This window comes from Zychaea mexicana, assembly GCF_025766255.1.
Source record: "Zychaea mexicana strain RSA 1403 chromosome Unknown BDB00scaffold_51, whole genome shotgun sequence".
In the NCBI taxonomy this organism is placed as follows: domain Eukaryota; kingdom Fungi; phylum Mucoromycota; class Mucoromycetes; order Mucorales; family Lichtheimiaceae; genus Zychaea; species Zychaea mexicana.
This window is the reverse complement of record NW_026516714.1, coordinates 276,004-301,293: the sequence shown is the minus strand read 5'-3', so window position 1 is coordinate 301,293 and position 25,290 is coordinate 276,004. Positions and strand designations below refer to the sequence as shown.

At 40.8% G+C, this 25,290-nt stretch overlaps 8 protein-coding genes across 8 annotated transcripts; 5 read left to right on the top strand and 3 right to left on the bottom strand.

Annotated features, from left to right (window-relative positions):
* Nucleotides 1–871: 871 nt before the first annotated feature.
* On the top strand, nucleotides 872–1,966 carry BDB00DRAFT_766078 (major facilitator superfamily domain-containing protein; the record flags this gene model as incomplete). The annotated part of the gene is made up of 2 exons (XM_053119565.1): nucleotides 872–1,322; nucleotides 1,428–1,966. 2 exons carry the CDS (start codon nucleotides 872–874, stop codon nucleotides 1,964–1,966), a joined length of 990 nt encoding a protein of 329 aa, XP_052978390.1.
* A 2,341-nt stretch (nucleotides 1,967–4,307) lies between these two features.
* BDB00DRAFT_930008 (cytochrome P450) lies at nucleotides 4,308–6,752 on the top strand (the record flags this gene model as incomplete). Its single annotated transcript, XM_053128989.1, has 9 exons — nucleotides 4,308–4,524; nucleotides 4,623–4,688; nucleotides 4,816–4,966; nucleotides 5,062–5,114; nucleotides 5,206–5,685; nucleotides 5,803–6,051; nucleotides 6,132–6,330; nucleotides 6,419–6,443; nucleotides 6,513–6,752. 9 exons carry the CDS (start codon nucleotides 4,308–4,310, stop codon nucleotides 6,693–6,695), a joined length of 1,623 nt encoding a protein of 540 aa, XP_052978389.1. The 3' UTR covers nucleotides 6,696–6,752.
* An 813-nt stretch (nucleotides 6,753–7,565) lies between these two features.
* On the top strand, nucleotides 7,566–8,240 carry BDB00DRAFT_873761 (uncharacterized protein; the record flags this gene model as incomplete). Its single annotated transcript, XM_053127136.1, has 3 exons — nucleotides 7,566–7,646; nucleotides 7,799–7,814; nucleotides 7,906–8,240. 3 exons carry the CDS (start codon nucleotides 7,566–7,568, stop codon nucleotides 8,238–8,240), a joined length of 432 nt encoding a protein of 143 aa, XP_052978388.1.
* Nucleotides 8,241–9,399: 1,159 nt separating this feature from the next.
* BDB00DRAFT_830313 (pyridoxal-dependent decarboxylase) lies at nucleotides 9,400–11,629 on the top strand. Its single transcript, XM_053124022.1, has 6 exons — nucleotides 9,400–9,549; nucleotides 9,662–10,023; nucleotides 10,157–10,541; nucleotides 10,667–11,025; nucleotides 11,104–11,175; nucleotides 11,266–11,629. Exons 2-6 carry the CDS (start codon nucleotides 9,729–9,731, stop codon nucleotides 11,505–11,507), a joined length of 1,353 nt encoding a protein of 450 aa, XP_052978387.1. The 5' UTR covers nucleotides 9,400–9,549; nucleotides 9,662–9,728; the 3' UTR covers nucleotides 11,508–11,629.
* A 1,120-nt stretch (nucleotides 11,630–12,749) lies between these two features.
* BDB00DRAFT_830307 (adaptin N terminal region-domain-containing protein) lies at nucleotides 12,750–17,124 on the bottom strand. Its single transcript, XM_053124021.1, has 10 exons — nucleotides 16,762–17,124; nucleotides 16,346–16,554; nucleotides 16,086–16,244; nucleotides 15,517–15,983; nucleotides 15,314–15,447; nucleotides 14,785–15,216; nucleotides 14,432–14,678; nucleotides 14,241–14,338; nucleotides 13,317–14,165; nucleotides 12,750–13,202 (listed from the first exon to the last, which is right to left on the bottom strand). Exons 1-10 carry the CDS (start codon nucleotides 16,790–16,792, stop codon nucleotides 12,964–12,966), a joined length of 2,865 nt encoding a protein of 954 aa, XP_052978386.1. The 5' UTR covers nucleotides 16,793–17,124; the 3' UTR covers nucleotides 12,750–12,963.
* Nucleotides 17,125–17,823: 699 nt separating this feature from the next.
* BDB00DRAFT_883607 (uncharacterized protein) lies at nucleotides 17,824–19,366 on the top strand (the record flags this gene model as incomplete). The annotated part of the gene is given in 7 exon segments (XM_053128250.1): nucleotides 17,824–18,184; nucleotides 18,280–18,441; nucleotides 18,530–18,628; nucleotides 18,698–18,911; nucleotides 19,008–19,069; nucleotides 19,082–19,225; nucleotides 19,302–19,366. 7 exon segments carry the CDS (start codon nucleotides 17,824–17,826, stop codon nucleotides 19,364–19,366), a joined length of 1,107 nt encoding a protein of 368 aa, XP_052978385.1.
* Nucleotides 19,367–19,429: 63 nt separating this feature from the next.
* Nucleotides 19,430–22,066, bottom strand: BDB00DRAFT_830303 (uncharacterized protein). The gene is made up of 8 exons (XM_053124020.1): nucleotides 21,820–22,066; nucleotides 21,581–21,689; nucleotides 21,312–21,469; nucleotides 20,952–21,213; nucleotides 20,741–20,874; nucleotides 20,091–20,663; nucleotides 19,858–20,010; nucleotides 19,430–19,786 (listed from the first exon to the last, which is right to left on the bottom strand). The coding sequence occupies exons 1-8, from the start codon at nucleotides 21,970–21,972 to the stop codon at nucleotides 19,733–19,735; spliced, it is 1,596 nt and encodes a 531-aa protein (XP_052978384.1). The 5' UTR covers nucleotides 21,973–22,066; the 3' UTR covers nucleotides 19,430–19,732.
* A 672-nt stretch (nucleotides 22,067–22,738) lies between these two features.
* Nucleotides 22,739–24,478, bottom strand: BDB00DRAFT_462166 (uncharacterized protein). The gene is made up of 6 exons (XM_053117467.1): nucleotides 24,155–24,478; nucleotides 23,832–24,018; nucleotides 23,639–23,769; nucleotides 23,433–23,549; nucleotides 23,138–23,362; nucleotides 22,739–23,069 (listed from the first exon to the last, which is right to left on the bottom strand). Exons 1-6 carry the CDS (start codon nucleotides 24,335–24,337, stop codon nucleotides 22,833–22,835), a joined length of 1,080 nt encoding a protein of 359 aa, XP_052978383.1. The 5' UTR covers nucleotides 24,338–24,478; the 3' UTR covers nucleotides 22,739–22,832.
* Between the last annotated feature and the right edge of the window lie 812 nt (nucleotides 24,479–25,290).

Sequence of the window (25,290 nt, the reverse complement as noted above, 5' to 3'; positions counted from 1 at the left end):
TGGCAATACAGGAGTGATTGACAAGGTAAACAATTTAACAGATTCTACGGCATCAGTTGCTTAGTAAATATCAAGGACACGATCCTCCCAGCAGCCAGTTTCCATTTCACCCAACAAGATAAACAGTATAAAGCGTAGTCCACAGACGATTCCATTTTGCTAGTATCTTTTGACTGCATGTGCGGTGTGCGGGAATAGATACAACACACACTTGACTCCAACGCTGCAGTGTATCAAAGATCGTTATCTTTTATTGTGAAGCGTGCTTGTCTACTGTTGCTTTATAATTTTCGCCATCCGCCAACAGTTCTCTGAACTACGCCGTGTTACCTCCCTCCATCCATTCCGAATTCATACTCTTTCCAAGTGTGCTGCCGCAGATAAGCTGACCGCTCATGGTAAGTATACGCTGCCGCTAGTGAAACTGACTCACCCTTCATTGATTTTTATTGCTACTGATAAAGTTAATCGGTTCGTTTGTTTTTGTGCGGGTTCTACGTTTTTTTTAGCAGCTTTCAAGATCCATTGGGACGATCAGAAGAATAACGCCATAAACGATGACTTCCTACTGTACATCTTTTGACCCTTTTGCGCGTAACTCGTTGCTCCATTGATCACCTTGTTCACCCGCCATTCCTTTGTGCACTTTGAGTACCAAGTAAATTGGCCAAATCGTTGCGTAACAATGCGCTTTCACTCTACGGAGTTTTCGTTTCAAGGGAAAGCTGTTGGAACGTTCGAGGTTTGACACACGCATCACTTGTCACTATCCAAAGAAGAAAGATCTGTGTTGCGCTCTTCCTGAGCTCCTCGTTCCTAGACTACCTTTGCTTCCTGCTGACTCACGTCAGTACATATCATACTCTGTTGGATGATCTTATTATTAGGTCCTATTATTGGCGGATTTCTGACTATCAGCAATAACACGTGGCGCACCACTTTCTGGTTCTGCTTTGCTTTTGGTGCCCTTGTCGTTATTGTTTCATTCATTTCCCTGCCAGAAACATTTCGTGACAGCAAAAGGTTTGATGTGGAGGAAAAGCTCCCTACAGCAGCAATATCATCAGCAACTATAATAACAGCAGAGACATCATCCACGTCGGTGGACACAGCAACGATCAACAAAAATGAAATCCAGCAACAAGAAACCGAAGCAAGAAAGAAGAAAGTGATTAACCCGCTCCGTCCAATTTTACTGTTATGCTACCCTCACATTTCGTTGACCTCTCTGGCCGCCGGCGTCGCATTTGCGGGTATGTTTACTGTCAAGACCATTGTTCCGACACTGTCTGAACAAAAGCACCACTTCGCTTGGCAAGTAAGTTTGTATTGCAATCCGTACGACATTAACTCCCCATATGAAAGCAGGTGCAAATGTGTGCGCGTAAAAGTATTACTAAACCACTTGTGTTTATTATATAATCCAGGCTTAAGCTATTCAGGTGCAGGTTGCGGCCACTTACTTGGTGCCCTTATTAATGGTCAACTTTCGGATCGATTGCTCTTGTCGTCACGAACCAAACGTGGCGGACGACACAAAGTGGAAGATCGCATCACAATAAATATCTGGCCGTGTTGCTTGATATTTATTCCTGGTAGATTACTACTTTTCGGCTGGAGCATCAATAATAATCTCACCTACTGGTCAGCTATTATTGGTTTCGGCATTCAATGCTTTGGTGTAAACCAAATCACGTCAGCTATGGGTGCCTATTGGTCCGATGCGATACACCCTAGCCAGGCGGCTTCAGCTAATGCAGCAGGAGTCTTTAGCTCGATGGTACTTGGCTGCTGTTTAAGCCTTACTGCTCCTCCAATGATTGACAGAATTGGTTTTGGATACTATTCAGTTTTCCTCGCTGGACTCAGTTGGCTCTCGGCTGGTCTCTTACTTATAGTCAAGCTGTACGGGCAAAGAATCCGTCGTCATTTCGGTTTTGAACAAAATGTAGAACGAAAAGATTGATTTATTGTACAGCTATATCCCTTATTACTGAGTCGAATTACTCGATGGAAAAACAACTGTAATACGTTACTCTATTATACACATTGTGCGTTCGCCTTCACCTTATGTCCGTTACTCTCATAAGGGCTTTGTTTGGCATACTGTAGCTTGCTTATAAATAGAGAAATCATCGCGTATATAAATGGTAAAACATGCAGGTGCGGCATGCATGCACCTCTACACACCCGCAGAAACAGGGGACGTTTAATGGCGGGCTGCATTTACAGTATGTCACGCTTACCATGTAGATATCAGAAAGGATATCTAGGTTCTGTATGTACGTCGAACGATATACACGTACCACTTACGCATCTCTCCATAGTATATGCACTAGATGTACAGAAAACTCTTATAGAAACTACTTGCCATCTCAAGCTTAGTATTATACTGTTTTTTACATTTATGTTCTATCCAGCAAAGGACTTACTGTTTTCTTGGGGTTTAAACAACCTTCATCTTCACATCTACTTGCATGATTCCAGATTTAATGGAGCATCATTTATGCGATAAGACAGCGTCTGAGGACTTACAGTCTTCTTTCCTCCTTTCTTTCTCCTTGAACAGAGAGAAAGGGAGAAGCGATCACATGATTTGTAGATAGCGAGCGTATGGTTGGATATGATGCTTTCCATTGCCAAAGGAAGCATGTACAAATTGCATCAACTGGAGATTGGTGACTCTTATGCAAGAAGTCACAAGGAAGGATACTTCTTATGTGGCAAAGTATATGCGAAATTAGGAAGAAGTTTCACCCAATTAAGAAAACCATCGTATAAAATTTAAAAAAAGTATATGTAAGCTGTTACTCATTTGTATTATAGGCTCAGGTATAACTTACTCATTATCATAATGAAGCAACATTTTCCGTTGAAACATTCTACTAGTTTGAATAACAACGTTCTGTTCAAATTGATTGCTTGCGTATTCATTTCGGCACAGGATGCACGAACGTTGACCATACTCACTATATTAATCATGCGTCAGTGCAGTGGATGAGGGCAACATACTACGCTCCATAACAGGGATTTACATGTTAGTTTGCACTTGTGTTATAACCCTCTCCTATTTACAAGCATGTATCTGAAATACGTAATAGTTATACGTGCTGCATATTATAACGAACGTTGTCTCACGAGTGTCATATGAACGTGAGAACTTAATATGTGTCATAGACACACTATCATATTGTATTAAAAAAGGGGGTTTAGGCAGCATATGTTGTGGAGTGTTTGCTAGTATATGCTATTAGTGACCGTTGAAGAGACTTCGATTTTTGTACATACTGTATTAAAACTTCATAGTATTTCTACTTTGGGACCATGCCACCCATACGAGAAAAAACATTCGAGCTTTCAAGAGCAGTAACACTGTCTTTTCCAACGGCGCAATATATTTAGTGTATATAGAATACCTATAAGAGCTTTGGTAGAGTTATAGGTCATTGTACAGTCAGAATCGTAAACAAGAAGTCTCAGTAAACTGTCGCAATTGCCTATGATGTGTTGTATATAAGCAGAGAAAGGAAGTGGTACAACAGACATTATTTTTACGTCAGAAGAAAGAGCGAGGAGAGAACTAATGATCCAAGTTGTCAGAGTATTTCTGACTTTGTATTATTAGATACGCCAGCCTAGTGATGTCCGTCAACATTACAAGATCGTTCATGTTTGGGTTAGCTTTCATAGTGTCGTTGAGCCTACAACCAACAAGTCAGCCAAACGAGTAAACACAGTGTCATCTGCATAATAATCTAGGAACAGTTAAGTGTTTGCGTAATATACATCTCTACCACCAAAAAATTCGGGCGGGAATAGCAAGAACGTTGAAAAAATCGTCATCTGAAGCAATAACCAATATGCATAAAAACGTGCAAACAGAACTCCTTAAAAACAAAGGATATGCAAAGAAAGAGTTAGTAGAACCTTAGTCGTAAATGGGAAGTAGATGCATCAGAAACAATAATTTAGCTCTTTTCTGCCTATATATATATACATCTGTTCAGGGCACATATATATGTACATTATCGGCATATGCTTCGGTCGAAACATCACACAATATGATCATAGCACTTGGAGTGAATCCCTAATCAGAATCACTATAGCTATGTTAGTAGACCTCTTTTTGGTACTATTACTATTGCCACATTGTTGATGTACCGATCTTGGTAACTTTAACTTAACCACCGAATAAAAGAGAAAAGGATTAGGCCAGTTTTTGAAGATCAAAAAACTGCTCCTCTTTTCTCCTTCATCACTACTATTGTTTCTTTTCTTTAGTTAGCTTGATATGAAAGATGTCAGCAATGACCAAATTTACAGATAATTTTCTCAAACAATACCAAAACACACCACCGCAAGTCATATCCATCGCTATGGCTGCAGGAATTGCACTTTATGGCATGTATCTATTTGATACATATCTAGCAAAACCAACAGGAAGCAAATACAACGAGGACGGAATAACTAGTCAAAAGCCGCCACAAGAGGTTCCTCTCGTACCTGGCGGTCTACCATATTTTGGTAATTTAAAGCTCTCTCCCTCTCGGTTTTTTTATACATGCATCTACTTACGAAGAAGATTGACCGTGAGCCTTTATTAACTTCATGTCGAACAATAGGTCATATATTCCAGCTCCCGAGCGAAATTCCTGCTTTTAAATTTGATGAGTGGCATAGAAAATATGGTCAGTAGCTATAGTAGTAGTAGTCGTGGACTGCCATTTTATGATTCGTATTTCTAAATGCATCGTCACTCACACAACTATACCACTCGGCTGTATGTAATAAAACGGTTGACGAACCCACCTATAGGACCTTTAATCCGTATAAATATGGGTATCAAGTCGTGGATTATTATTGGCGATTCCGATATTGCGAATGACATTCTTAGAGTTAAAGGTGCGATTACTTCTGACCGCCCGTTTCATCTTTTCACATCTCAATATGTTTCACTTGGGAAAAGGTAAACAATTGCAATCACTCCAATACTGATTAAAATGAAGTAAGCATCAAGAAGAAAAGGTATAGTAATATAGCTTTCAATGTAATGTTTATTAGAGGGATGGTGTTTGCTGACGCAGATAAGCGATGGAAACAAAGTCGTGCGATCGGTACGTAGATCTACAAAATTTTGTATCACAAATGACTGCTACATTGTAGTTACCTAAGGCTATTCCATATTCTTTTCACTCTTAATAATAGCACAAAGTCTCTTTGGACCCAAGGGAGTGTCGCGTAAAGTCCACACGTTCAAGCAAGAAGCAGAATGGGTTTCGGAAATGCTTTTAAAGGACACATTGGAAAATGGTCACGTGAATATACTCAAGTCCTTGCAAGTTGGCACACTGAACCTTATCATGCAAACATTCTTCGCGAAAAGAGCAGAGTCATTGGACGACCCCCTGGCAATAACTATGATTGATCTCACTGGGACATCTATTAAACTCAGTGCACCTGATCAAGATATGCCGACATTTCTGCCTGCATTTTCAGCCTTATTCGGCCCGTGGTTTAAGAGTAACGAGAAGGAGATGCGCGAGTTTGTTCACGAAAAACGTGACCCGGTATATTGGCGCTTAATCAGAGAAGCACTTGAGAGCGATGAAGATTGTTTTGTCAAAATCTTATACGAACTCAAGGACGAGAACGAATTAGAAGATGACGACATTCTATTATTTGTTGGTGAGAGGACGTTACATGTTAATGTTTATCATATCGTCGAAGATGCACAACGATAGCATCAAAGTTTATTTTAATATGGCAGCTACGTATACTAATAACTTTGGTTGTTTTTACTAGTCGATATAATTGAAGCTGGAACAGACACAACAGCAATGACACTATCGTGGGCTTTCGTCATACTATCGCATTATAAAGATGTCCAAAAGAGACTCCATACCGAGATCGACAAATTCATTGCTGAGCATGGCCGCTTGCCAGAGTACGAAGAAAGGGAGAACTTTCCATTATTGATTTCTGTGCAGAAAGAATGCATGCGTTATCGAACGACGGTTCCCTCCGGTATTCCACATGAAGTAACGGAAGACTGTAAGTAAACAAATAGCTGGTCGGCTCCTGGCAAAAAGGAAACCTGTTAAGATTACTGATTGGGCAGAATTTACAAGAAGTCGAATATCAAGGATACCTGATACACAAAGGTGCTGTGCTTTTATCTAATACTTACACTTTGAACTTGAGTGAAGCATTGTACGACAAGCCGAGAGAATTTGTTCCGGAACGTTACATGCTGGATCAGCGAACATTAGCTGCTTCAGTAAGCTCAAGTGCCTCACGGGGTCGCGATCAATTTATGTTTGGCTGGGGAAGGTATTATTATATTAAGTAGTTCATGCGCAAATTGAAATTTCTTATTCGGTACTCAAACGTTTTTTTTATTTATTTTTTTGAAAACAAGGCGAACGTGTCCTGGAGTTCATATGGTAATTCGTCTAGCTTACAGATAGTATTTATAAGCATGATATTGACGTTTTTTACTGAGCATGATATAGGCTGATGTAGAGATGTTTTATTTCTGGGTGCGGATCTTGGCAACTTCAATCATTGAGCCAACATTGGACCACCAAGGACAGCCAAGATACCCAGATTTGGATTCTTATCTTGACGGTGGAATTACATCTGCCCCAGGCGATCCATATATTCAAATTGTTGAAAGACCTGATCGACTTATTTAACGACAGTTTTGACCGATTGTCTTTCAAATTTATACTTGTCATACACATTTGCTCCATACTACAATAGCTTCATTCTGAGAGGCTTCTATGGTATATTGAGCTTTAATTTATAAATTGTTTATCTACTGTGCAATTTAGACATCTATTTACAAAAGTACATAGTATCTTTCTATGAAAGATTTTGTGACCGTGTTATATATCCAGGATACAAGTATATTGCCGGTAAAAGAATTGGATTTTCAATCAGAGACTGTATGTTGTGATCTCCACCTTTGTTACACATATTGTATTTTCACACAAATACACTTCAGCTTTAGTTAAAGTGCTAAACAATACCTAGAGGCAGAAATGGGCGTCGTCAAGCTGTATCCTATAAATATATATTCAGGCAGTATGTATACTGCAGAGAGCATTTATATACCTTAGTAAAATGTGTAATACCACGCAGATCACGGATAACGTATCCATCAAAACCATGCAATGCATAAAATAAAAGCCGGGCAAGTTTCTATTGCTTCTTGGACTTTTTGCGATTTGCCAAAAGGGATATTATAATCCATCATAAACCATGTTATTCCTAAATGGAGAAAAAAAGTACGAGTTTTCAACAGCAGGCCTGTCGTTTTCTCCACGGACACCTAGGTAAGTGAAGTGAAAAATTATCATCTTAGTTTTTCTCGAAAAAATAATAATAATAATGTCTGAGGCATCTATCGCATAATTTCCCGCAATTGGAGCTTTCTCCATAAGCAGTATGACATTGTACAAGTAGTACGAATCTAACCTTATCATGCCCATATCAAATGGCGCTGCACCGGATCACCCGCCAACTAGGAAACTGGGATTGGCAATGCTAAATTCCTTACTGGTATGGAGAGAAACTCGGATCTTGTTAAATTGGTTGCCTATGCCCCATTAATTAAGCGCGAAGGTCAAGAGCAATGGAAACTGGTATGTGACATTACTCGTTATATTACATGGGCTCAATAATGAACATGAAAACGGGCAATTATGAAAGAGATTCATCTTTTGGATTTTCATCCAACATGATTCATTTTGATACCGAAAAGGTTTGATTTACACCTTCGTACTATGTCTTTAAGGAATGGAGTAGCAACCGTAAGTCCTCTACTTTAAAAATTTCATTATTACTAATTGTAATTGCTGAAAAATAGTAACTAATCATTTATTATGCTCACTTTGCTGAAAGGTGCCGACACTATTCTTCAAGTTGATCATACCGACGGCGAGTTTGGTCCCTTTTATTGGGTGGTTGGATCTAACAAGGATACTAAGCAAGTCTTCATCAAGGTTGCCAACATCCGAGACACTGAGCAAATTGTCAGCATCAATCTCAAGAGCTTGGCTGCGAACACAGAAGGTGTTGCACGTGTTATTACAGGCGACTGCTTGGACCTTGAGAACAGCAATGAATCCACCGCTGTCAAGACTGATGAATCGGTCTTCAAGCTGTACAGCAAGAGTGATTTTGAGTACACATTTGCTGCCCATTCCGCCACCGTACTCATCCTTCAGATTCAATAAATGAGAATACGTGCAAGGCTTAGAATAAAATATTCCAGCCAACATAATTATCTACTGCCCCACCACCTCAATCTGCTATTATATGTATACTCATTATCGCTGTACTATTGTTAGTTATCAAGTAGGTTTTAAAAGAAAGTACAGGATTGCATCATAAGGATGTCATTTCATAACCTAATCATAAAATTATAAACAGTTTTACAACGTTGTCCCACTTAATAATACCTCACCATAAAAAAAGTTATCAAGTGAATATGTTCGTATCTGATGCAGTGTGACATTGCTCATAGGATGCATGGCACAAGACTGCTATACATTGTTGTCTTTATATTCATAAACATATGAACTAGAAGCAAAGTGAAAGCGAGAAAAAAACTATGTATCACGACAGGAAACTATTACAGCCGATAGTACACATACACCATTTACATACCTCCTGCAGAATTCCGGCCCTTACTAAATTCACAATTGTATTATGCTTCCCACTGGCATATTACTTATCTCAATTTCAGGTATTTAGAAAACGTCAATTCAGTTTGATTACAGTAATTAGATTAATCACCTACTGGTTGATGCGAAATTCTGTGACAATAGAGGTATACGCATAATATTACAAGCAGGTCGCTGTTCTTATGATACTTGCATGTAAGCGATGCGCTAATAGCCTAGTATTGGATTCGAAATAAAATAAATTTTCTCACGCATGCAGTAAGAAGTCAAGTATTTTTGAGTCATTGATGACCTCGCAGCCTGAGCGTGTCATGAGTCCACATGTACGCTTGTCGCTCTTGCTGATTTGAACTCATTACCCGTTCCGTTATCAAACTGCTGCTGTCACTACGGTTTACATATATATTTCGAAGTTTTATATTCTATGTTTCCTAATACAGTAGACCTTGCAAGCAATGCATTACTATGCTCTCATGATGATATACTATTGAAACTTCTGAGTTCCCATGACTACAATAATCATATCCTTGTCATGCATTTTTGGCGACTCTATACAGGTTCATCATACAGTGTCTCCTGCTAATATTTCATGGTGTGATTATATTTGCACAAACAACATATGGATGCAATCGGCTTCTGTTGCGGCATCGGCTCAACTACAATTAATGCAACTGGATAAATCACTCTGCATATACACTTCGTTCGTATCCTTCTTTTTTTTTCGGTATACTACTTATTCAAACCATGTATCCTTTGAAATCTTATCATTTTCAGACGTCACTCAGACTCAATTAAATTTGCTGAGCACCCCAACCACAGCAGGTATATATCTTCACCTTTTTCACGGCTTCTGCTGTTGGTACAATTTTCTCGTTTCAAAAAAAAGGTCTCTTTAATTCTTCAACAAAAAAGTAAATTTACTTACCAACTTTCCTCGCCTAATTGGCTGCTTTGTTTCTCTTTCGCTATAGGAAAATAATTCATCGCTGTCACTGCTATTCGCATAAAGCCTTTGATTAATCTGACGTAAAAGATATCATGCATATCAGTGTAGCTCAAAATCCGATTTCATCAAAAACGAAGCCTCTAATTACAGCCACCTCGACAGCGGAGCATCGTATTGAACGTTCTACTGACTCCTCCACTATCGACAGCGACGCTCAGAATGGCAAGGACGACGTAATTCATGAGGCGATCAAGAAAAAACTCGCCACAGTTGCTCTCGATAATAAATTCGGCCAAGATGATTGCTTTTATATCGTGGACCTAGGGCAGTTGCATCGCCAGTATTTGAGATGGAAAAAGTGCTTTCCAAAAATTAAGCCGTATTATGGTGTGCTACTTTCTTTTCTCCTTAATCACCGTCGCTCTAGATGTCGAGAAAGAATGTAATTCGTCCTGGCTAACTGATTTTTTATTCTCGTCGTATATGTGATGTTGCTGCACTCTTTACCACTATACAATAGCTGTCAAGTGTAATCCAGACCCGAGAATCATACAGTACCTAGCATCACTAGGCACTGGCTTTGACTGTGCTAGTGGTCCCGAGATGAAAAAGGTCATTGATCTTGGCGTCAAGTCCACTAACATTATCTATGCTCATACATGCAAACAAGCCTCGTATCTCCGCTACGCCGCAGATCACGGCGTCGCCAAAATGACCTTTGATAATATCGATGAATTATACAAAATCAAGACCTTGTATCCTAAAGCACAGCTTCTACTGCGCATTTTAACCGATGATTCAAAGGCCCAGTGGGGAATTGGTATTAAATATGGAGCACCTTTATCAGATGTGAATAATTTATTGAACACTGCCAAGGAACTTGAACTCGATCTTGTTGGCGTCAGGTATCATATTAAGTGCAAATAGATAGGCGCGAAAAGCAAAGGAATTAAAGGCTTAATCAGCTTCTACTAATTATTGCTTTTTGCTATGATTATCTCTTTCTAACTGTTCTGTACGTACGTTTTAGCTTCCACGTCGGTAGTGGATGCTCTGATACCGAGGCTTATAAGGATACTTTAAAGAGCTCACGCCTTATTTTCGACCGTGCCAAGAACCTCGGGTTCAAGAATTTTAACTTACTGGATATTGGTGGTGGCTTTTTTGGCGTCGATTACTCTGGAATGCCAACCTTCGAACAGATTGCTTTTGTAATTCATGAAACCATTGACTCGCTTTTTCCATCGGATATAGAAATCATGGCTGAGCCCGGAAGATACTTTGCAACTTCTACTCTCACGGTGTGCTGTCAAGTAGTTGGCAGGAAACTACTACCGGCAACCATAAAGGAGAACGGCGACGATAAAGAAGAGGACAAGAAGTACATGTGTAAGTATAGTATTATTGTTTAGCCGTGTATATTAAGAATGCCATTAATAATGTTTTGTGTGCGTTAAATCCCTACAGATTATGTAAATGATAGCTTACATGCTTCATTTGCCACTAGACTGTTCTATAGTGATGTGCTCAATCTGAAAGGTATACTCTCAAATACTGATGAATAGTGGTGCTAGTTACAGCAATGTATATTAACTTCTTATAATATATCGTATGCCTTTGACATTTCAGTATTGATGAAGGGCGGTATTTGCATGTACGGACAAGAGCAAAAGGAACGGACATATTCATGTAGTGTCTGGGGCCATACATGCGAGCCAGGCGACTGTCTAACAGATGATACGCAGCTCCCGATACTTAACATTGGCGACTGGATATACGCAGAAAACATGGGTGCTTATGCAATTGCTACCTCTCATTTCTGCGGATTTGAGAGACCAAAAACCGTTTACGTTAACAGTTTCATCGAATGATAATGACTACGCAACTCGCTTTATGCTACTAAATCCCTTATCTCCTAAAGCCCATAAACAAAGATGTAACAGTCAAAGCTTGACAAATAAAAAAGATTACTTTAATAGTTACATATCATGATCATGATCATCCTTATTGCATTTGGCATAGACAAGTATTCTTATTAATACTCGTGATGCTATGGTTGCGGTTAAACTCTTTGCAGCCTATGCATACCGCTGGTAATTGCGTCCGTTGGGTTTTCCCCCTATATAACACTTCATTTCGAGTTTTTATGCTTTTACCACTGAGCTCAACTTGGTCAAAAATGTCTTCCTTTTCCTGGTGATGAGAAAGTCGGATATATGACCGTGTAGAGTAATATTTTAGTCTTTTTATGCTTCATTAATGTCATTCTTCTCCACCACTAGCACGACCTTTAATACGCATGACATCGAGAAACCCGCCACATATCATCAATCGTTAGTGTGCCCTTGAAGTTACCGATAGTCAGTACTGTACTTCGACCATGTACAGGTCTAACTAGCGATCGTATTCAAACCCCTCGGATCCCACACCCGCACGATCAGGCATTGGAAAACAATATTCCTTTAAATCGCTTTCTGAGGGTGCCATCGTCTCCAGAAAGTGTAATAGCGGTTCTGCCGTAAATGTGCACCATTTTTTTTTATAAAAATGCAATCTCCTGTAAACACACAGTATGAGCGATAATTGCCGAAAAACCAGTGTCTTTAGCGTAGCCATCTCGTTAAGACACGATGGTACATTAACTTGAGCGTAAATTTGGAGATGATAGCGCGGTGCAACGCGTCCAACACACCAGGTTACAAAAGAGCATCAAATGCGACAACACAGGAAACGTGTAAGCAACCAAGTCTTCGTCCAACTGAGCTTCACTATCACAGCATAACTTTTTGCCCACAGGTTTTTTTTAGTTATTGCACCGCCTCATATTACATACATATGTATATATCTCAAATCATCCTGCACCTAGCTGTAAAAGGATGAACTGCGTAAGTCAAAACGCGTCTTTGGCTAAAGTGCTTATATGAAAGTTTCAGCGTGTGTGGTACTGATAGTGTCTTGGATCGCACCGGATTTAATGCAAATAGGGTTGGTTGAAGGCATCATTAGTAAACGCTAAGTAATCTCAAGGTACGCAGATTTGTCCCTTGATTTTACTGCATAGCCATCCACTCGTTAAACCAAATTTGAAATAAAAAAATGTTTATAAAAGAGAAAGCAAAGAAATAAAATGGTAGTAGTAGCGATTACAGCATTTCTTGATGATAAAGAAAAACTAACGATCTATTAGTAAGATTTCAAGTTCTCTTTAAAAGCATGATATTGGCGAGAAGAGGGGGAAAGTTGATTTGGATGGTTATAATATTCCTTTTTTTTCATGATGGGGGTTTGGGGGTGGGAAAGGATTTAGTCTAATATACTATAATGTTTTTAAGCAATGGCAGAAAGTACAACTTGGGATATTTGATCGTCCTCCTGCGAATTCCGGACTGCCAGCTCAAATGCCACTCCGGACGTGGTATCAAAAGTCATCCTACATCGTGCCAAAACCTTGGCGCCACCCAAAAATGTGCCTGCCAGAAGCAATGTGTGTACAGCATTGCTCTTGGGTAAGCCTGTGTCTTCAAGTGCTTGCATACTAAGCAATTGGCGGATCGATGTGCAGGCAGCTATATAGAGAGACGTAAGTGTGATCCATTAACGAGTTAACAAGTGTTCTTTTAAGATCTATTCTATTCCTCGCATAGTTTCCAATATCTAAAAAATATCAGATACACTTTTACCTTTGAGGCTAGGAGCCTTATCTTTGTCTAATGCAAATGTTTCTATTGCTTCACTTGCTGCACCCTGTTCCCATTCCTCTGTGAAATTCGACACGTATGTGGGACGGATATAATCACCCATCAACACTTCAGCATCCTCGACCTGGTACTCATCATCGTATCCTTCAGGATCAGCCTCGCCGGTGGTAGGATCACAATCCTTGACGTCAAACTTCAGTGTACACGTGAACGAGCCAACGGCGTAATCTTGTTGCTCAAAGGCGACATAAATGGCATTGGGGACATTGTATTCGAGTCTATCAGCAGGTATTTCAGCGACCTGCGTCAGACCCATATCATCCATCTCGGGCTGCATGATCATTTGCACATTTTCAAGCAATTGGTCGTTGAGTGTGTTGGTGCAGTTGAATTGGAACACAATGTGGTTGGCAAATGAATGCTTAACACAGTGTACGACGTATTCGGTCTCGCTTTCAGTAAGCTCAATAGGTTTGGCAGAGCTCTTGAACAGAGAGCCGAATGAAGCAAAAGCGGAGATGGATGCCAATTCTTCGGCATAAACGGCTTGTTGATCGAGAGAGCTGACGTTGTTGGCGGCATTGCCGTTGATGCCAGGTGTAGGCGTTGCTGGAGCAGCAGGCGAGTTGGTGCGGTTGGTGTTTGCACCGCTGCCACCAACAGCAGCGATAGGCAAGATGTCTTGTGCCCGGAGACGTCGTCGGTCTTCCTCCTCTTCGGATTTGCTGATCACGGGCACAGAGGCCAAATCGAACTCTTGATCATTTGCCATAGGAGCATTAACATATTCGACAAGCTGACGTTCCAAAGTCGGCAATGCGAAAGTAGCATCTATGGCGTAGGACAGATATGGTTATTATTACAATTGCACAGCGATTTAAGAGATGACAAGAAAATATAACATACCATCTTGAATCAAGGTCTTTGCAACATCACTGTTATCCATCAAAGAGAGATACAAGGCGGCACGATCACGGACTTCGTCATCCACATCATCCAGACATCTTCAGGTAATAAAGAAGCATCAGTTTCTGAACAATTTTTTTCTGTAGGTACAATAGCCGTTTTTTTTACCAAATAGAAAACACAATTTTTACCTAGTCAAAAGAACACGGATGCTGGTCTTGACACCTTGTTCTTCTACACAGACGCCAAATTTGGCCAGTGCGCTGACAGCAGCAGCACGGACCACCGAGTTTTCGAGAATAACACGATTGTAAATGTAGCGAATGTACTTTGTAGGAGTGGGCGTCTTTGGTCCCTCAACGCCCAACAGATGCAAGATACGGACTGAGAGTTTGGTGAATTCACAATCTTCAATAAATTCACACAAATGTGAAAGAGCTATTCAGAACAGAAAAAAAATCCGTGTTAGCCAAACCGCTTGATAATACTAATAAATTTCACCATACTCTTCCCTCCTCCCACCATTTTCATAACTATACAATACCTGTATCCTTGCTATCAGTGATAAACTTGACCATATCGAATATAGCCTCGACAACAGCCTTCTTGAAATCGTAACCTCCTTCGTCGCGCAAGACGCTGCTCAAAAAGTTCAGCATGACAGCCTGCTTAGCAGGGAACTTTAAGCAGAGCGAGCGGATAGCGTCCACAACGATCACCTTGAATTCATCCGAGATATCGCTCATGAATCCAGAGATCTGCTTCATCAAGCGATCCACAGAAGCCTCGTTACCAGTCTTGAGCAAGGTTGTGATGGCAAATGTAGCAATGCTGCGGTTGCGGTCGGTAATAAGGTTCTCCATATCCAAGTTGCAAGGTGAAACGGCAGCAGGGTTGGCAAGAGACAATTTGTTGAGGACGCGGATCGCGGCAAATCGCAAGGTTGGTTTTGGTGATGACAAGAAGAGTTGCAATACTATCATGCACAATATAAAAATAACGGACGTAAGTAACTTTACTCGTAACCTCTTATTTCCCTCAACGCCTTTTTGATCATAGGATATTTAGCTTACCAGTGATGGCAGGATATAATTCCTTAGATGACATATCAGGCATCTCACAAATAGCTCTTGCAGCTTCAAGATTCACCATTTCGCTCTTGTGCTTTAAGAATCCTTCCAAAATCTCATACATACGACGTGTGGTACTAAAAAAAAAGTCCCACAGTTATAACGTTTTCCCTTCGCTCACATGTTTTTCATTTTGCGCTTCTTACCTTGGATCCTCTTCCATAACCTTGCATGCATATCGGATCAACAAGCAAACAGCAGCGGGGTTCTTCAAAGCGCTACCGCCACCACCGCCGCCGCCCAAAAATCCGCCGCCGCTACGCGATCCAGCAAAGGTCTGAACCAATTTAGCAACAGCCATACGATCATGCTGACGGATCAAATACAACAAGCCCAATGCATGGTATTGACAGATGCTACTGTTGGACATGACAACCGGAGACTGGTTGTTGGCGCTATTGCCGCCAAAGCTGGAAATATAGCTGGATGCAAAGCCGGACGACGATGATTTGGCGTTTACAGCCTCTTGCACTTCGTTGGACCATCGACGGACAATATCTTTGGCCACGTCGTACAAGTGATAGGAGGAAACGAGTGCTGCTGAAGAAACGGAAGGTACCTTGTCGACAATAGATGCTTTAAGAATACGCTCAATACCTTGGATCATAGAATGCTATATGAGAATAATAACAAAGATATGTTATTGTCAGCCCAGTCCGAAAATGATAGCAAAAAAACAATGATAAAGGGTAAGCTGGTTCTCCCCCTCCCTTACGTCGGTGATCAGGCACAAGGTCCGGATTGCGTTGGCACGATAGACAGTTTCCTGTTTGGACTGGATATCCTTGATCAACGACTGGGTAACCATAATCACGTCCTCGGCCACGTTGGACAGTTCCTTAATGACAAGATACATCATTTGACGTAACGACGTCTACATAAAATAAAAAATAACGCGTAACGTTTAAGAAAAAAACAAGATCCAGATCTTTTCTTAAACTTGAAGACACCCTGTCATGTCCAAAAAAAACCTACGTCTTTGGACTGGAATAATTTGATCACGTTAAAGAATAGATCCGTAGCTTCCTTGGTCGTGAAGGGTTCACCCAAATACAAGAGATATACAAGTTTGGTCAATAACACTCGGCATTTTCTGATATTGACAGGAGAATCGTTAAACACGCGAGCTTCTTGTAACACGGTGGTTTTGTCGAGGTGATAAAAGAGGCCAATCTCGCTAGCGACTAAATATCAAAAGGTAAGCAAGTGTAACAAGTGAGTGTTTTCAATATTTTCTAGACATGACCCCATTAAACGCGATGGGATGGTTGTATCCATGGGGGGAAGTTTTCACTCACTTCCCCCATTTTCAAGGTACAGAGAGTATAGAATTTCCCAAACACGAATACATAAAATATAGAAAGCATTCTATTTCATTTCTGTTTGCTTACCGGCGTCTTCGTCTCGTTTAACGTAGCTCATAGTATTTCAAAGCAAAACAGGGTTGGATGATGAAAAAAAAAGAAGCTGTCGGTTTTTTGTTGAAAGGGCGATTGGTAAAAATAGATGGGAACCAAAAAAGCAACGAAAGAAGAATTAAATCAAGAAAACGCAATGTTTGTAAGTCTTGTCCTCTTTCGTCTTTGTCGTAATTGTTGTTGTTGCTGTTGTTGTCAGGAACCGAGATGAACCAAAACGGGCGGACAGAAAAAAAGACGTACAGGAAGAGAGGAGTGCTATTAAATGGTCTTTACTGGCGCGATTGACTGTGTGTATAACGAACGCAAATCGACACGTATTCCAAACTCCGGTTTCCTTTTTTGGGTTGCACAGGCGAAATATATGAGTTTTGAGATGAATGACAGTCTTTTTGATCAAGATGTCTGCATAGGACTATATTATATCGTGAGAGTAAACATGGAAAGGGTTGTTTGTATAGTAATACTGATCGGAAGCCAGGGGCACCAATCTACTACAGCATTTCGTCATAGGTTCCGTTATTGATGTACTACTTACTAATAAAGGTTGGCCATAGTGGAAACAAAAGGGATATGATTTCCCTCTTGCTTAAATCAGTAAACGCTAATAAGTTATGATGCGGCTTTTGCGTTTGGTAAGAATACATAGATGACAGCAAAAAATGCACCTTTGTATGTCACGTGTCGGTATGTGAAAGTAGATAAATGTGATAGGCCCGGGCATGTTCTTATTTTTCTTGCACATATATCCACCTATATAACTCGAAAGGGTAGCATAAGAAAAAAATATACACAATGACTCTAGCCTCCAAGGCCGAGCAATGGGCTGAATCCGCCACTCAATTGATCAATCGACACCAAAATACCATTCAAATGACGCTGACAGCCGTAGCCGCGTCAGCGCTTACAGCTTCAGCTATACTAAGCTACCAAGCCAGCCAACGACGATTCCATTCAAGCGCCTTGAAACGAGAACTCCATTTGCAAGAATCCGACTCGCCCACCATTGACGTGGGTAGTGGGTCGTTCTCAGAAATGACCGGATCGTTTGACGAAACGCTCATTGACGAACAATTGGCGCGTAATATTGCATTTCTCGGCAAAGAAGGTGTTCAGCGCGTACGTCAAGCGTTTGTCATTGTCGTCGGTGTAGGCAGTGTTGGTTCATGGGTCGCGCTCATGCTGTTACGATCCGGTGTACAACACTTACGTTTGATTGACCCGAAACGTCTTAACCGTCGCAATATGGCATATCATGCAGTTGCCAATTTGGAAGATGTGGGGATGGCTAAAGTCCAAGTGCTTCGCAAGCATTTCCGGGAAATCGCGCCGTTTTCCAAGGTCGAGTGCTGTACCGAACGTCTCTTGCCTACAAACATGGATACTTTGCTAGGAGGTAAACAAATGATACTATTGTAAGCTGGTTAAAGAGGATTACAAGACAGTAAACGCAGTGAATGTTAATATATCTTCTTTGCGCGCATAAATAAGGTCAACCTGCTTATGTGGTAGATACCATGGATAATGTGGATGAAAAGTTGGCATTGGCACAGTATTGTCACGAGCATAACATCAAGTTAATTACATCGATGAGTGCTGGTGCAAAGGCCGATCCTACTCGGATACAAATTTCTGATGTTAGCGATACATTCGGTAAGATCTTTTTTTATAAACGATATCAGAAATAGATACGTTTCGCTTTTCACTTATTGCAAAAACTCTATATTGTGGATACTTTTAGAGGATCCATTGGCTCGTGTTTACCGAAGAAGATTAAAGATGCTTAAAATCGACCGTGGTATTCCTGTTGCATTAAGCGTTGAAAAGCCATTACGACCAGGTAACCGTAACCAAAAAGGGCAAAAGCTTTTGTTTCGCTTTCATTAACACTCTTTTTTACCTGAATTAGATACTGAAGAATCCGTTTCCGATTTCCGCTCACGGAACTTACCTATTCTTGGTCCTATTCCCAGCATGTTTGGCATGTCCATAGCTACATACATTATCCTCCAACTTGCGGAATTTACTGCACTTCCTCCGCCATCTAACAAGTTAAAGGATACTCTCTTTGGACGTATTCTCTATGACGTATCTGATCGAGAACGAAAAACATACAAAAACCAGTAAGCCAAAAATCTTTTTGTAATTCGTAGGAGTAAAATTGTTTATAGAGAGAATGCTCAATCAGAGATGGTATCTTTTCATTTTTCAAATACTAGACATGCACCTTTTGATATCCACGATATTGTATATATTTTTGAAGAGTTGTGGAATGGCAAAAGTATACTAACAGGTCCTCAAGATCGACTGACACTCGCACGATGGGACAGAAGCAAGCCAATGTCGTCATTGAATGCCGTGTGCATGAGTCGAGACGAGGCACGGGCACATGATGCTTTACCACCGGATACAGACCTGCGGAAGCATTATGGAGATGGTAAGCTGTCAAATAAAATAAAAATCTTGTGCAATGTGAAGAAAATACTTACAAAGCGTCTTTCTTTTGTCCTTAGATGTGGTGGATTATGTAAATAAGCAATTTCAACAAGAACAAGAGTTTCAAAAGTTTTGGAATTGAACAGTTTTGCTTGTAATGTATATCATCACTTTCACCCATGTAAAAAAAAAATAAAGCATAAAGAGTTTAATATGCAGAGTAGAGAACAAAATGCAAAAGGAAAGAATGTTATTGTTGTCGATATTGATGGAACAGTTAAAGTGTGTGTGTGTGTGTTTGCAGGCTAATGTACGTAATATGGAGAAAGAGAAAAAAACATCTTGTTTGCGGTATGCATTTCATGAGAGGGGGTAAACGAAGAACGAAAAAGGAGATCGATAAAGTATGGCAAGACGAAAGGAAGAAAATAAAAAGGATATGTTTAGAATGTGTGATAGCATAAGGGATAGTGAACAGAGTGGATCTATTCCGCACTGTTTATTCTCTTTAAATCGGAATCTTGTCGACTTCTGCACGGGCTTCTTGCCAAGATTCCAAATTCTACAGTAATTCACACAATAAGTTCTCTGCATGCAAGTTTCCCCTGAGTCATTTTTGCTAGTTTAACTTACCCTTTGGCAGTATCGAATATGGATCTTTGCATACGCAATAAGCATATCGCGAAGATCCTTGATCTTTTCACGCTGAAATCGATCCAACTCGGACTGTAATTCTGTCGATGAGCCTGCCAAATCTTGGCGAGTAATCTCCAGTGCTTCTTGCAACTAATAATCGAAATTCTAAAAGGGTAAATTATCTGGATATAACATTTTCTTGAGCGGGTTCAAATTCATACGGAACGTACCACATCCATTGCATCTTTTGTCTTGCCAATCTGGTTTCGTCGTGTTGCCTCTGGATCCACATCAATGATATTTTGCAAAGAATGACCGACTGCGTTAATCATCTTGACAGGACTAGCCCACGTTTTTGTTGCAGGACGACGACCGACATGTGTATCATTTTGGAAAGATGGTGGTGAAGAAGAAGAAGAAAGAGAAGGATGTGAGCCATATGGGTTGTTGTTGTTGATGCCACTATTCATATCGTCGTGGTGATGATATCCATTGCCATTGACTGTAGTGGATGACATGGTACCGGGAATATCGTCATTGCTGCTGTTATTATTCAGTTCGTCAACATCCACAGCATTGCTTCCGATTGTACGTTCTCGACTGATGGCTTCTTCCAAGCGCCTTGCTTCGCTTTCCATCCGTTGCAAACTTTCCAAATTCTCCTTTTTGCTTTCCAGAGATCCTTCAATCATTTCCATCTGTGCATGCTTTAGATGACGGAACCGTAAAACTTGTTTCACAATATGTGCGAATTGGGAATGTTCTTGGATAGGTTCAGCAAACTCGCCTTCTAGCGAGGTAACCTAAATCAACACACACACATGCGTCAATAGAAAATGTCAACCCCGCGAGACGATATAGCACATACTGATTACTTTACCATTTGAGCAGATTCAGTATAGGAGGCATCTACGGCTTGTCCAACTTTTTCAATCGCATTGGCCACAGGTCCCGTCTCATTTAAGCTGAAACCATTATACACAGCACCCAATTCCGCATAATCGTTTGCTAGTTCTGAATCAAAACAAAGCCCATATTAACACACATAAATTTCCATATTTTTTTTCGAAAGGACACTAGGTGGAATTTACCTCCCAACCGACGAATGACTTTCCGCTGACTTTTATCGAGATTGTTGCTCATATAGTTGGCAATCCGGAACGTGAACTTTTCCGATTCTTCAAAGCGAGGATCGGGGCTTTTGAGGACATAGGTTGCTGACGGTATCGGGATCAAGTTGCTTGAAAGGACAGTGTTGTACTTGTGTGCCTGAACATTGGCTTCTTTGCTGACGACCATTTGCAATGGATTCTTTGGTAATTGCGATAAAGGTGGCGAGTGTAATACATCGGACTAATATCAATGTTTGGATTTTGGGGTTGTCAGTTCTTGCTAAAACTTTAGAGAATAAAGTGATGATGACTCTATTTGTTGTTGTTGTTGTTTTTTACCCAAGCAACACCACTTTCTAAAAATCGATGAAATACATGATCGAGCCCCAATTCTGGATGATTGGCCACTCGGTTCAGAAAGGTTTGCAACATCCGTTTTCTTTTTTCCACCATTGGGAGGTCATCCTTGACTCGGGTTTGAAGCGCTGCATAATCGACTAGAACAATAATAATATTAATGCATGGATTAAAAAAACGTTAAAATATGCTTCCCGTGGAAAACACAGAAAGTGTCACGAGACAGTAATAGACAGAGTGGCAAATACTACCAAGTGAATGTTTTTCTGGGATGGGTGGAACGATCAAGGTCGGATGAAGTCGGCTCAATGCTCGTCGAAGTGATTCAAATTCGCTATAACGTCGCTTCGTTTCCGTATCCTATTTTTGTATGTGTATATGCTTGAATTGTTAGATAAAAGTCGTTGCCAAGTGTAATCAAGATTCAAAGTATGCATGTTTCTCTATCTGTTTGGATCTCCCTCCTTATGTTCATTTTGCTAGTGCTTACACAGACACGGATATTGTAAGCAATGAAGGTTTTGCCAGCCGGTGTATCGGATTGCTTTTGAGCACCCGTAATGAAAATGTAAGTTACTTCCTGTCGAAGCAGTCGCTCAATGGTGCAGCCGCATGATGCTCTGGATAATCTGTTGCTGCTCATGTGGGGATTAAAGTAATGCTTTGTGTGATGTTGGGGGAGGGGGGGAGCACTGGTCGTTGCTATTTTTATGAACGCCAAGTAATAAGAAAAGAGAAAAAGGCTTCGGCGATACGCACACCACGTTCGGGCGAAATAAAAATGCGAAACTACGACCACGGCGCATGGACAGTAATTTGTTTCACACGTGACAATGTACTACCTCCTTTTTTTTGATAATTTAATATAACAGTCATGCAAGAAGAAGAAAGAGAAATGTAGTTGGATATAGGAATAGTAGTAAATATATACTATTCTATGCTTCTAGGCGGTCGTGCTGCATGCAGGAGCAATAACCGCAGGTGATGATAATGATGATGATGATGATAATGAGGAGGAGTTATTTCTGTCGTCGTTGTCGGTGGCTATTGTTGCTGTTGCTACTGCTACCAGTCATCAATAAGCCCTTCAATATCAGCCGGCAGAGAAGCAACGAACTACCAACAAGATATTCGAACCATTGACTCGATGATCGTCGGAATTTCCCCAACACAACAATCTGCTGCAAGCCTAATAATGACAATATAATACATTCATGAGATAAAACCGAACTAAAAGCGAATAGATATGCAGAGAACAATAGTAGGTGATAGCGAAGATTACAGTAAAGACGTATGTAATGTATGTATATTAGCATTGAGGAGGGAGAGGAAGGGGTGGAGGATGATATTCGTACAGCAAGAGTAATAAAGGAAACGTTTGTCAAAGAAATATGTAAAATGTATGGTGGAGGGGATGTAGGTAGGTAGGGATACAGATTATGAGTAATGAATAGTAGTAAGTTGTTGTGTGCAAGTACAAACCGGACAAAGAAAAGGGAAGAATCAATCTAGCATCCAGAAATCATCTACGCTACCACTGTCACTATCACCACACCAGGACGACGACCACATACCGTTGTTATTTTGAACAGTGCCTTCGGCTGTCAAATCGTGGGATGATGACGAAGTACGCATGCCATGGCTTGTTCGCCAATAGAATGTGTGCCGGCTTTCATAATCAACCAGCAAACCCTCGCCCGCAGCTTCACCTGCAGGTTGCAGCCGCACCCAATCGAGTTCCTAAAGAAACGTAATGAGCTCTTGTTTTTACTTTGTTCATTCCCCCTCTCCTTTCTTTGATCACTTACAATGCCTGATTTCCAAAAATCTGTCCTCTTTTCATGCGAGACACGGACGTCAGTGAATCCCCATCCTCCCTTGATATCAATTTCACCAGGCATTGTCACTAGAATCCACGTATTCGTAACCACATCCTCTCGAGCATAAAATTCAGGTGGCGTCGTGTAGGACAACACAGCCTCCTCCTCCTCCTCCTTCTTCTTTTGTTCTTCTTTTGCTGACATTTTCTTTTTCTATATTTACATGCATGTCAGTAAATAAGCACACTACTTGTTGGTCATGTACCCAATGCATTGTCCTTACTGGGATAACGGACGCAGTGAAGTCCAATGGCTCGTTCCATCGTGCTGAGAGGGATAATCGCATCCGCCACTGGACTCGGTATCGGCCTGGCGGAACACCTTCAATGACTCCATTCACCTAGTGGAAACACAAAGAACCATTGTCAGTTGTTTAAAGACTCAGCGATCGGGAAGGGAGGGGTGGGGGGGGGGTAGGAAGAGACATACATCGAACCAGCACACAGAATGCAACTTGGCCGTTGCGCCATAGATGCTTTCGTTCGTATGAACGATTCGCCAATAGGGCAGTTTGATGTGTGTGATGTGCATATTCTTGGCAGCAGACAATCGGCTCTCGTCTAAAAAAAAACAGTTTGAGCCAAGCTGTCCTACAAGGGTAGTTTTTTTTCCAAAAGTCTACCTTTAGCCATATATATATCGCGCCAACAGATCGCACTCATACTACTGTTGCTGTCATTGCCGCTCTGATCGTTTCGACAATCGTTTATTTCTTGTAGCGTTTCTTTATAGATTCGAGGAAATCGTACTTTGGTCATGACACTCCACAAATAGTCATCTTGGACCAGCAATTGTAGCGTTCGACTGCTCTATTGAATGCTGCATGGTTTAGTTTTGTGTGCGAGTAAGAGAAGAAGGTTGTTCTTTGTTGTTTAAAAAGTTAAAGGGGAAGGGGGTTTATTAAAGGGTTACGTCGTACTATGTAGGCTCTGTGTATGTATGTACCTTGCCGATATTCGCGATATCCGTGCCTGTGAGCCAAATGAAGACCAGGTGCAGGATTTCTCTGGGGATATCCTCGAATGTTTTGGTGGTGTTGGTTTTCAACTCGCGGTGCTGTAGTTGCTGCTGCTGTTGCTGCTGACGATGATGATGATGATGTTGATGTTGATACGTTGCAAGGTCCATGTGATAGGGTCGTGGTTAACTGTATAAAAGGAAGAAAAGGAAGAAAGAAAGAAAAAGAGAATGTCACTAAATATCTTTGAAAGCTGTTAATTACATTACTTTTATATCATAGAAGGGACACCGTCCTTGTTTGCCTGCTGCATGGCAAACCAAATGCCGCCTTTGTGTTTGCGGGTCACACGATCTGCGCTCTTCTTTGTTGTTGTTATGTATCGTATTCAATATGCAAGCTGCTAAACAATCTCGGCTGACACCAACATTTATGTCTCATCCTGCGTTGTTGTCACTTGTACGAGGGCTCATGCGGTTGCAACATGAAGAAAACTTCTATGGCAACGTACGAAGCGTCGCCAAGGCGGGAATCAATTATATTAAGCATATCTCTCCCAGAATATGAATATGTTACACAAATGTGTTTCGCAGGTGAGAGACATGCATGCTGACAGCCAACTGGTGACGACCCAAGTCGCGAGTTCGTCATCTGATGTATCTCGAATGCTGCTGCTGCTTTCGTTTTGCTCTCTTATGATAACACTTGTGAGAACAAAAAGGCTTAGTATTTGAGCAGCAGTGAGAAGGGCAGCGGGCGGTTGTCAAAACAGATCAGCAGCAGCAACAACAACTTGATGTTGGGCTGCAGCTGGAAATGAACCTTTTCCGACCGAGAAAAAAAAAAAAAAGCGATCCATGGTGAGGAGAATCAATAACAGAGCATTACACAACACAACAAAGCGCTTGACGGTATCCAATCAAATCGTTATATCTGGTAGGGAAAAGGACGGTACTTGCCCGCCTAGTTTTTAAGGGGTCAGTTAATAATACGTAAATGTAAATGTGCTATGCACGATAAAGAACCCGTGTTCGCTATAAATGTGTCTTGTCATTAATTCTTTTTTCATTGTAAGATACATATCTGAAGATCTTAATATCCCTCTCATATCATACATAAAGAT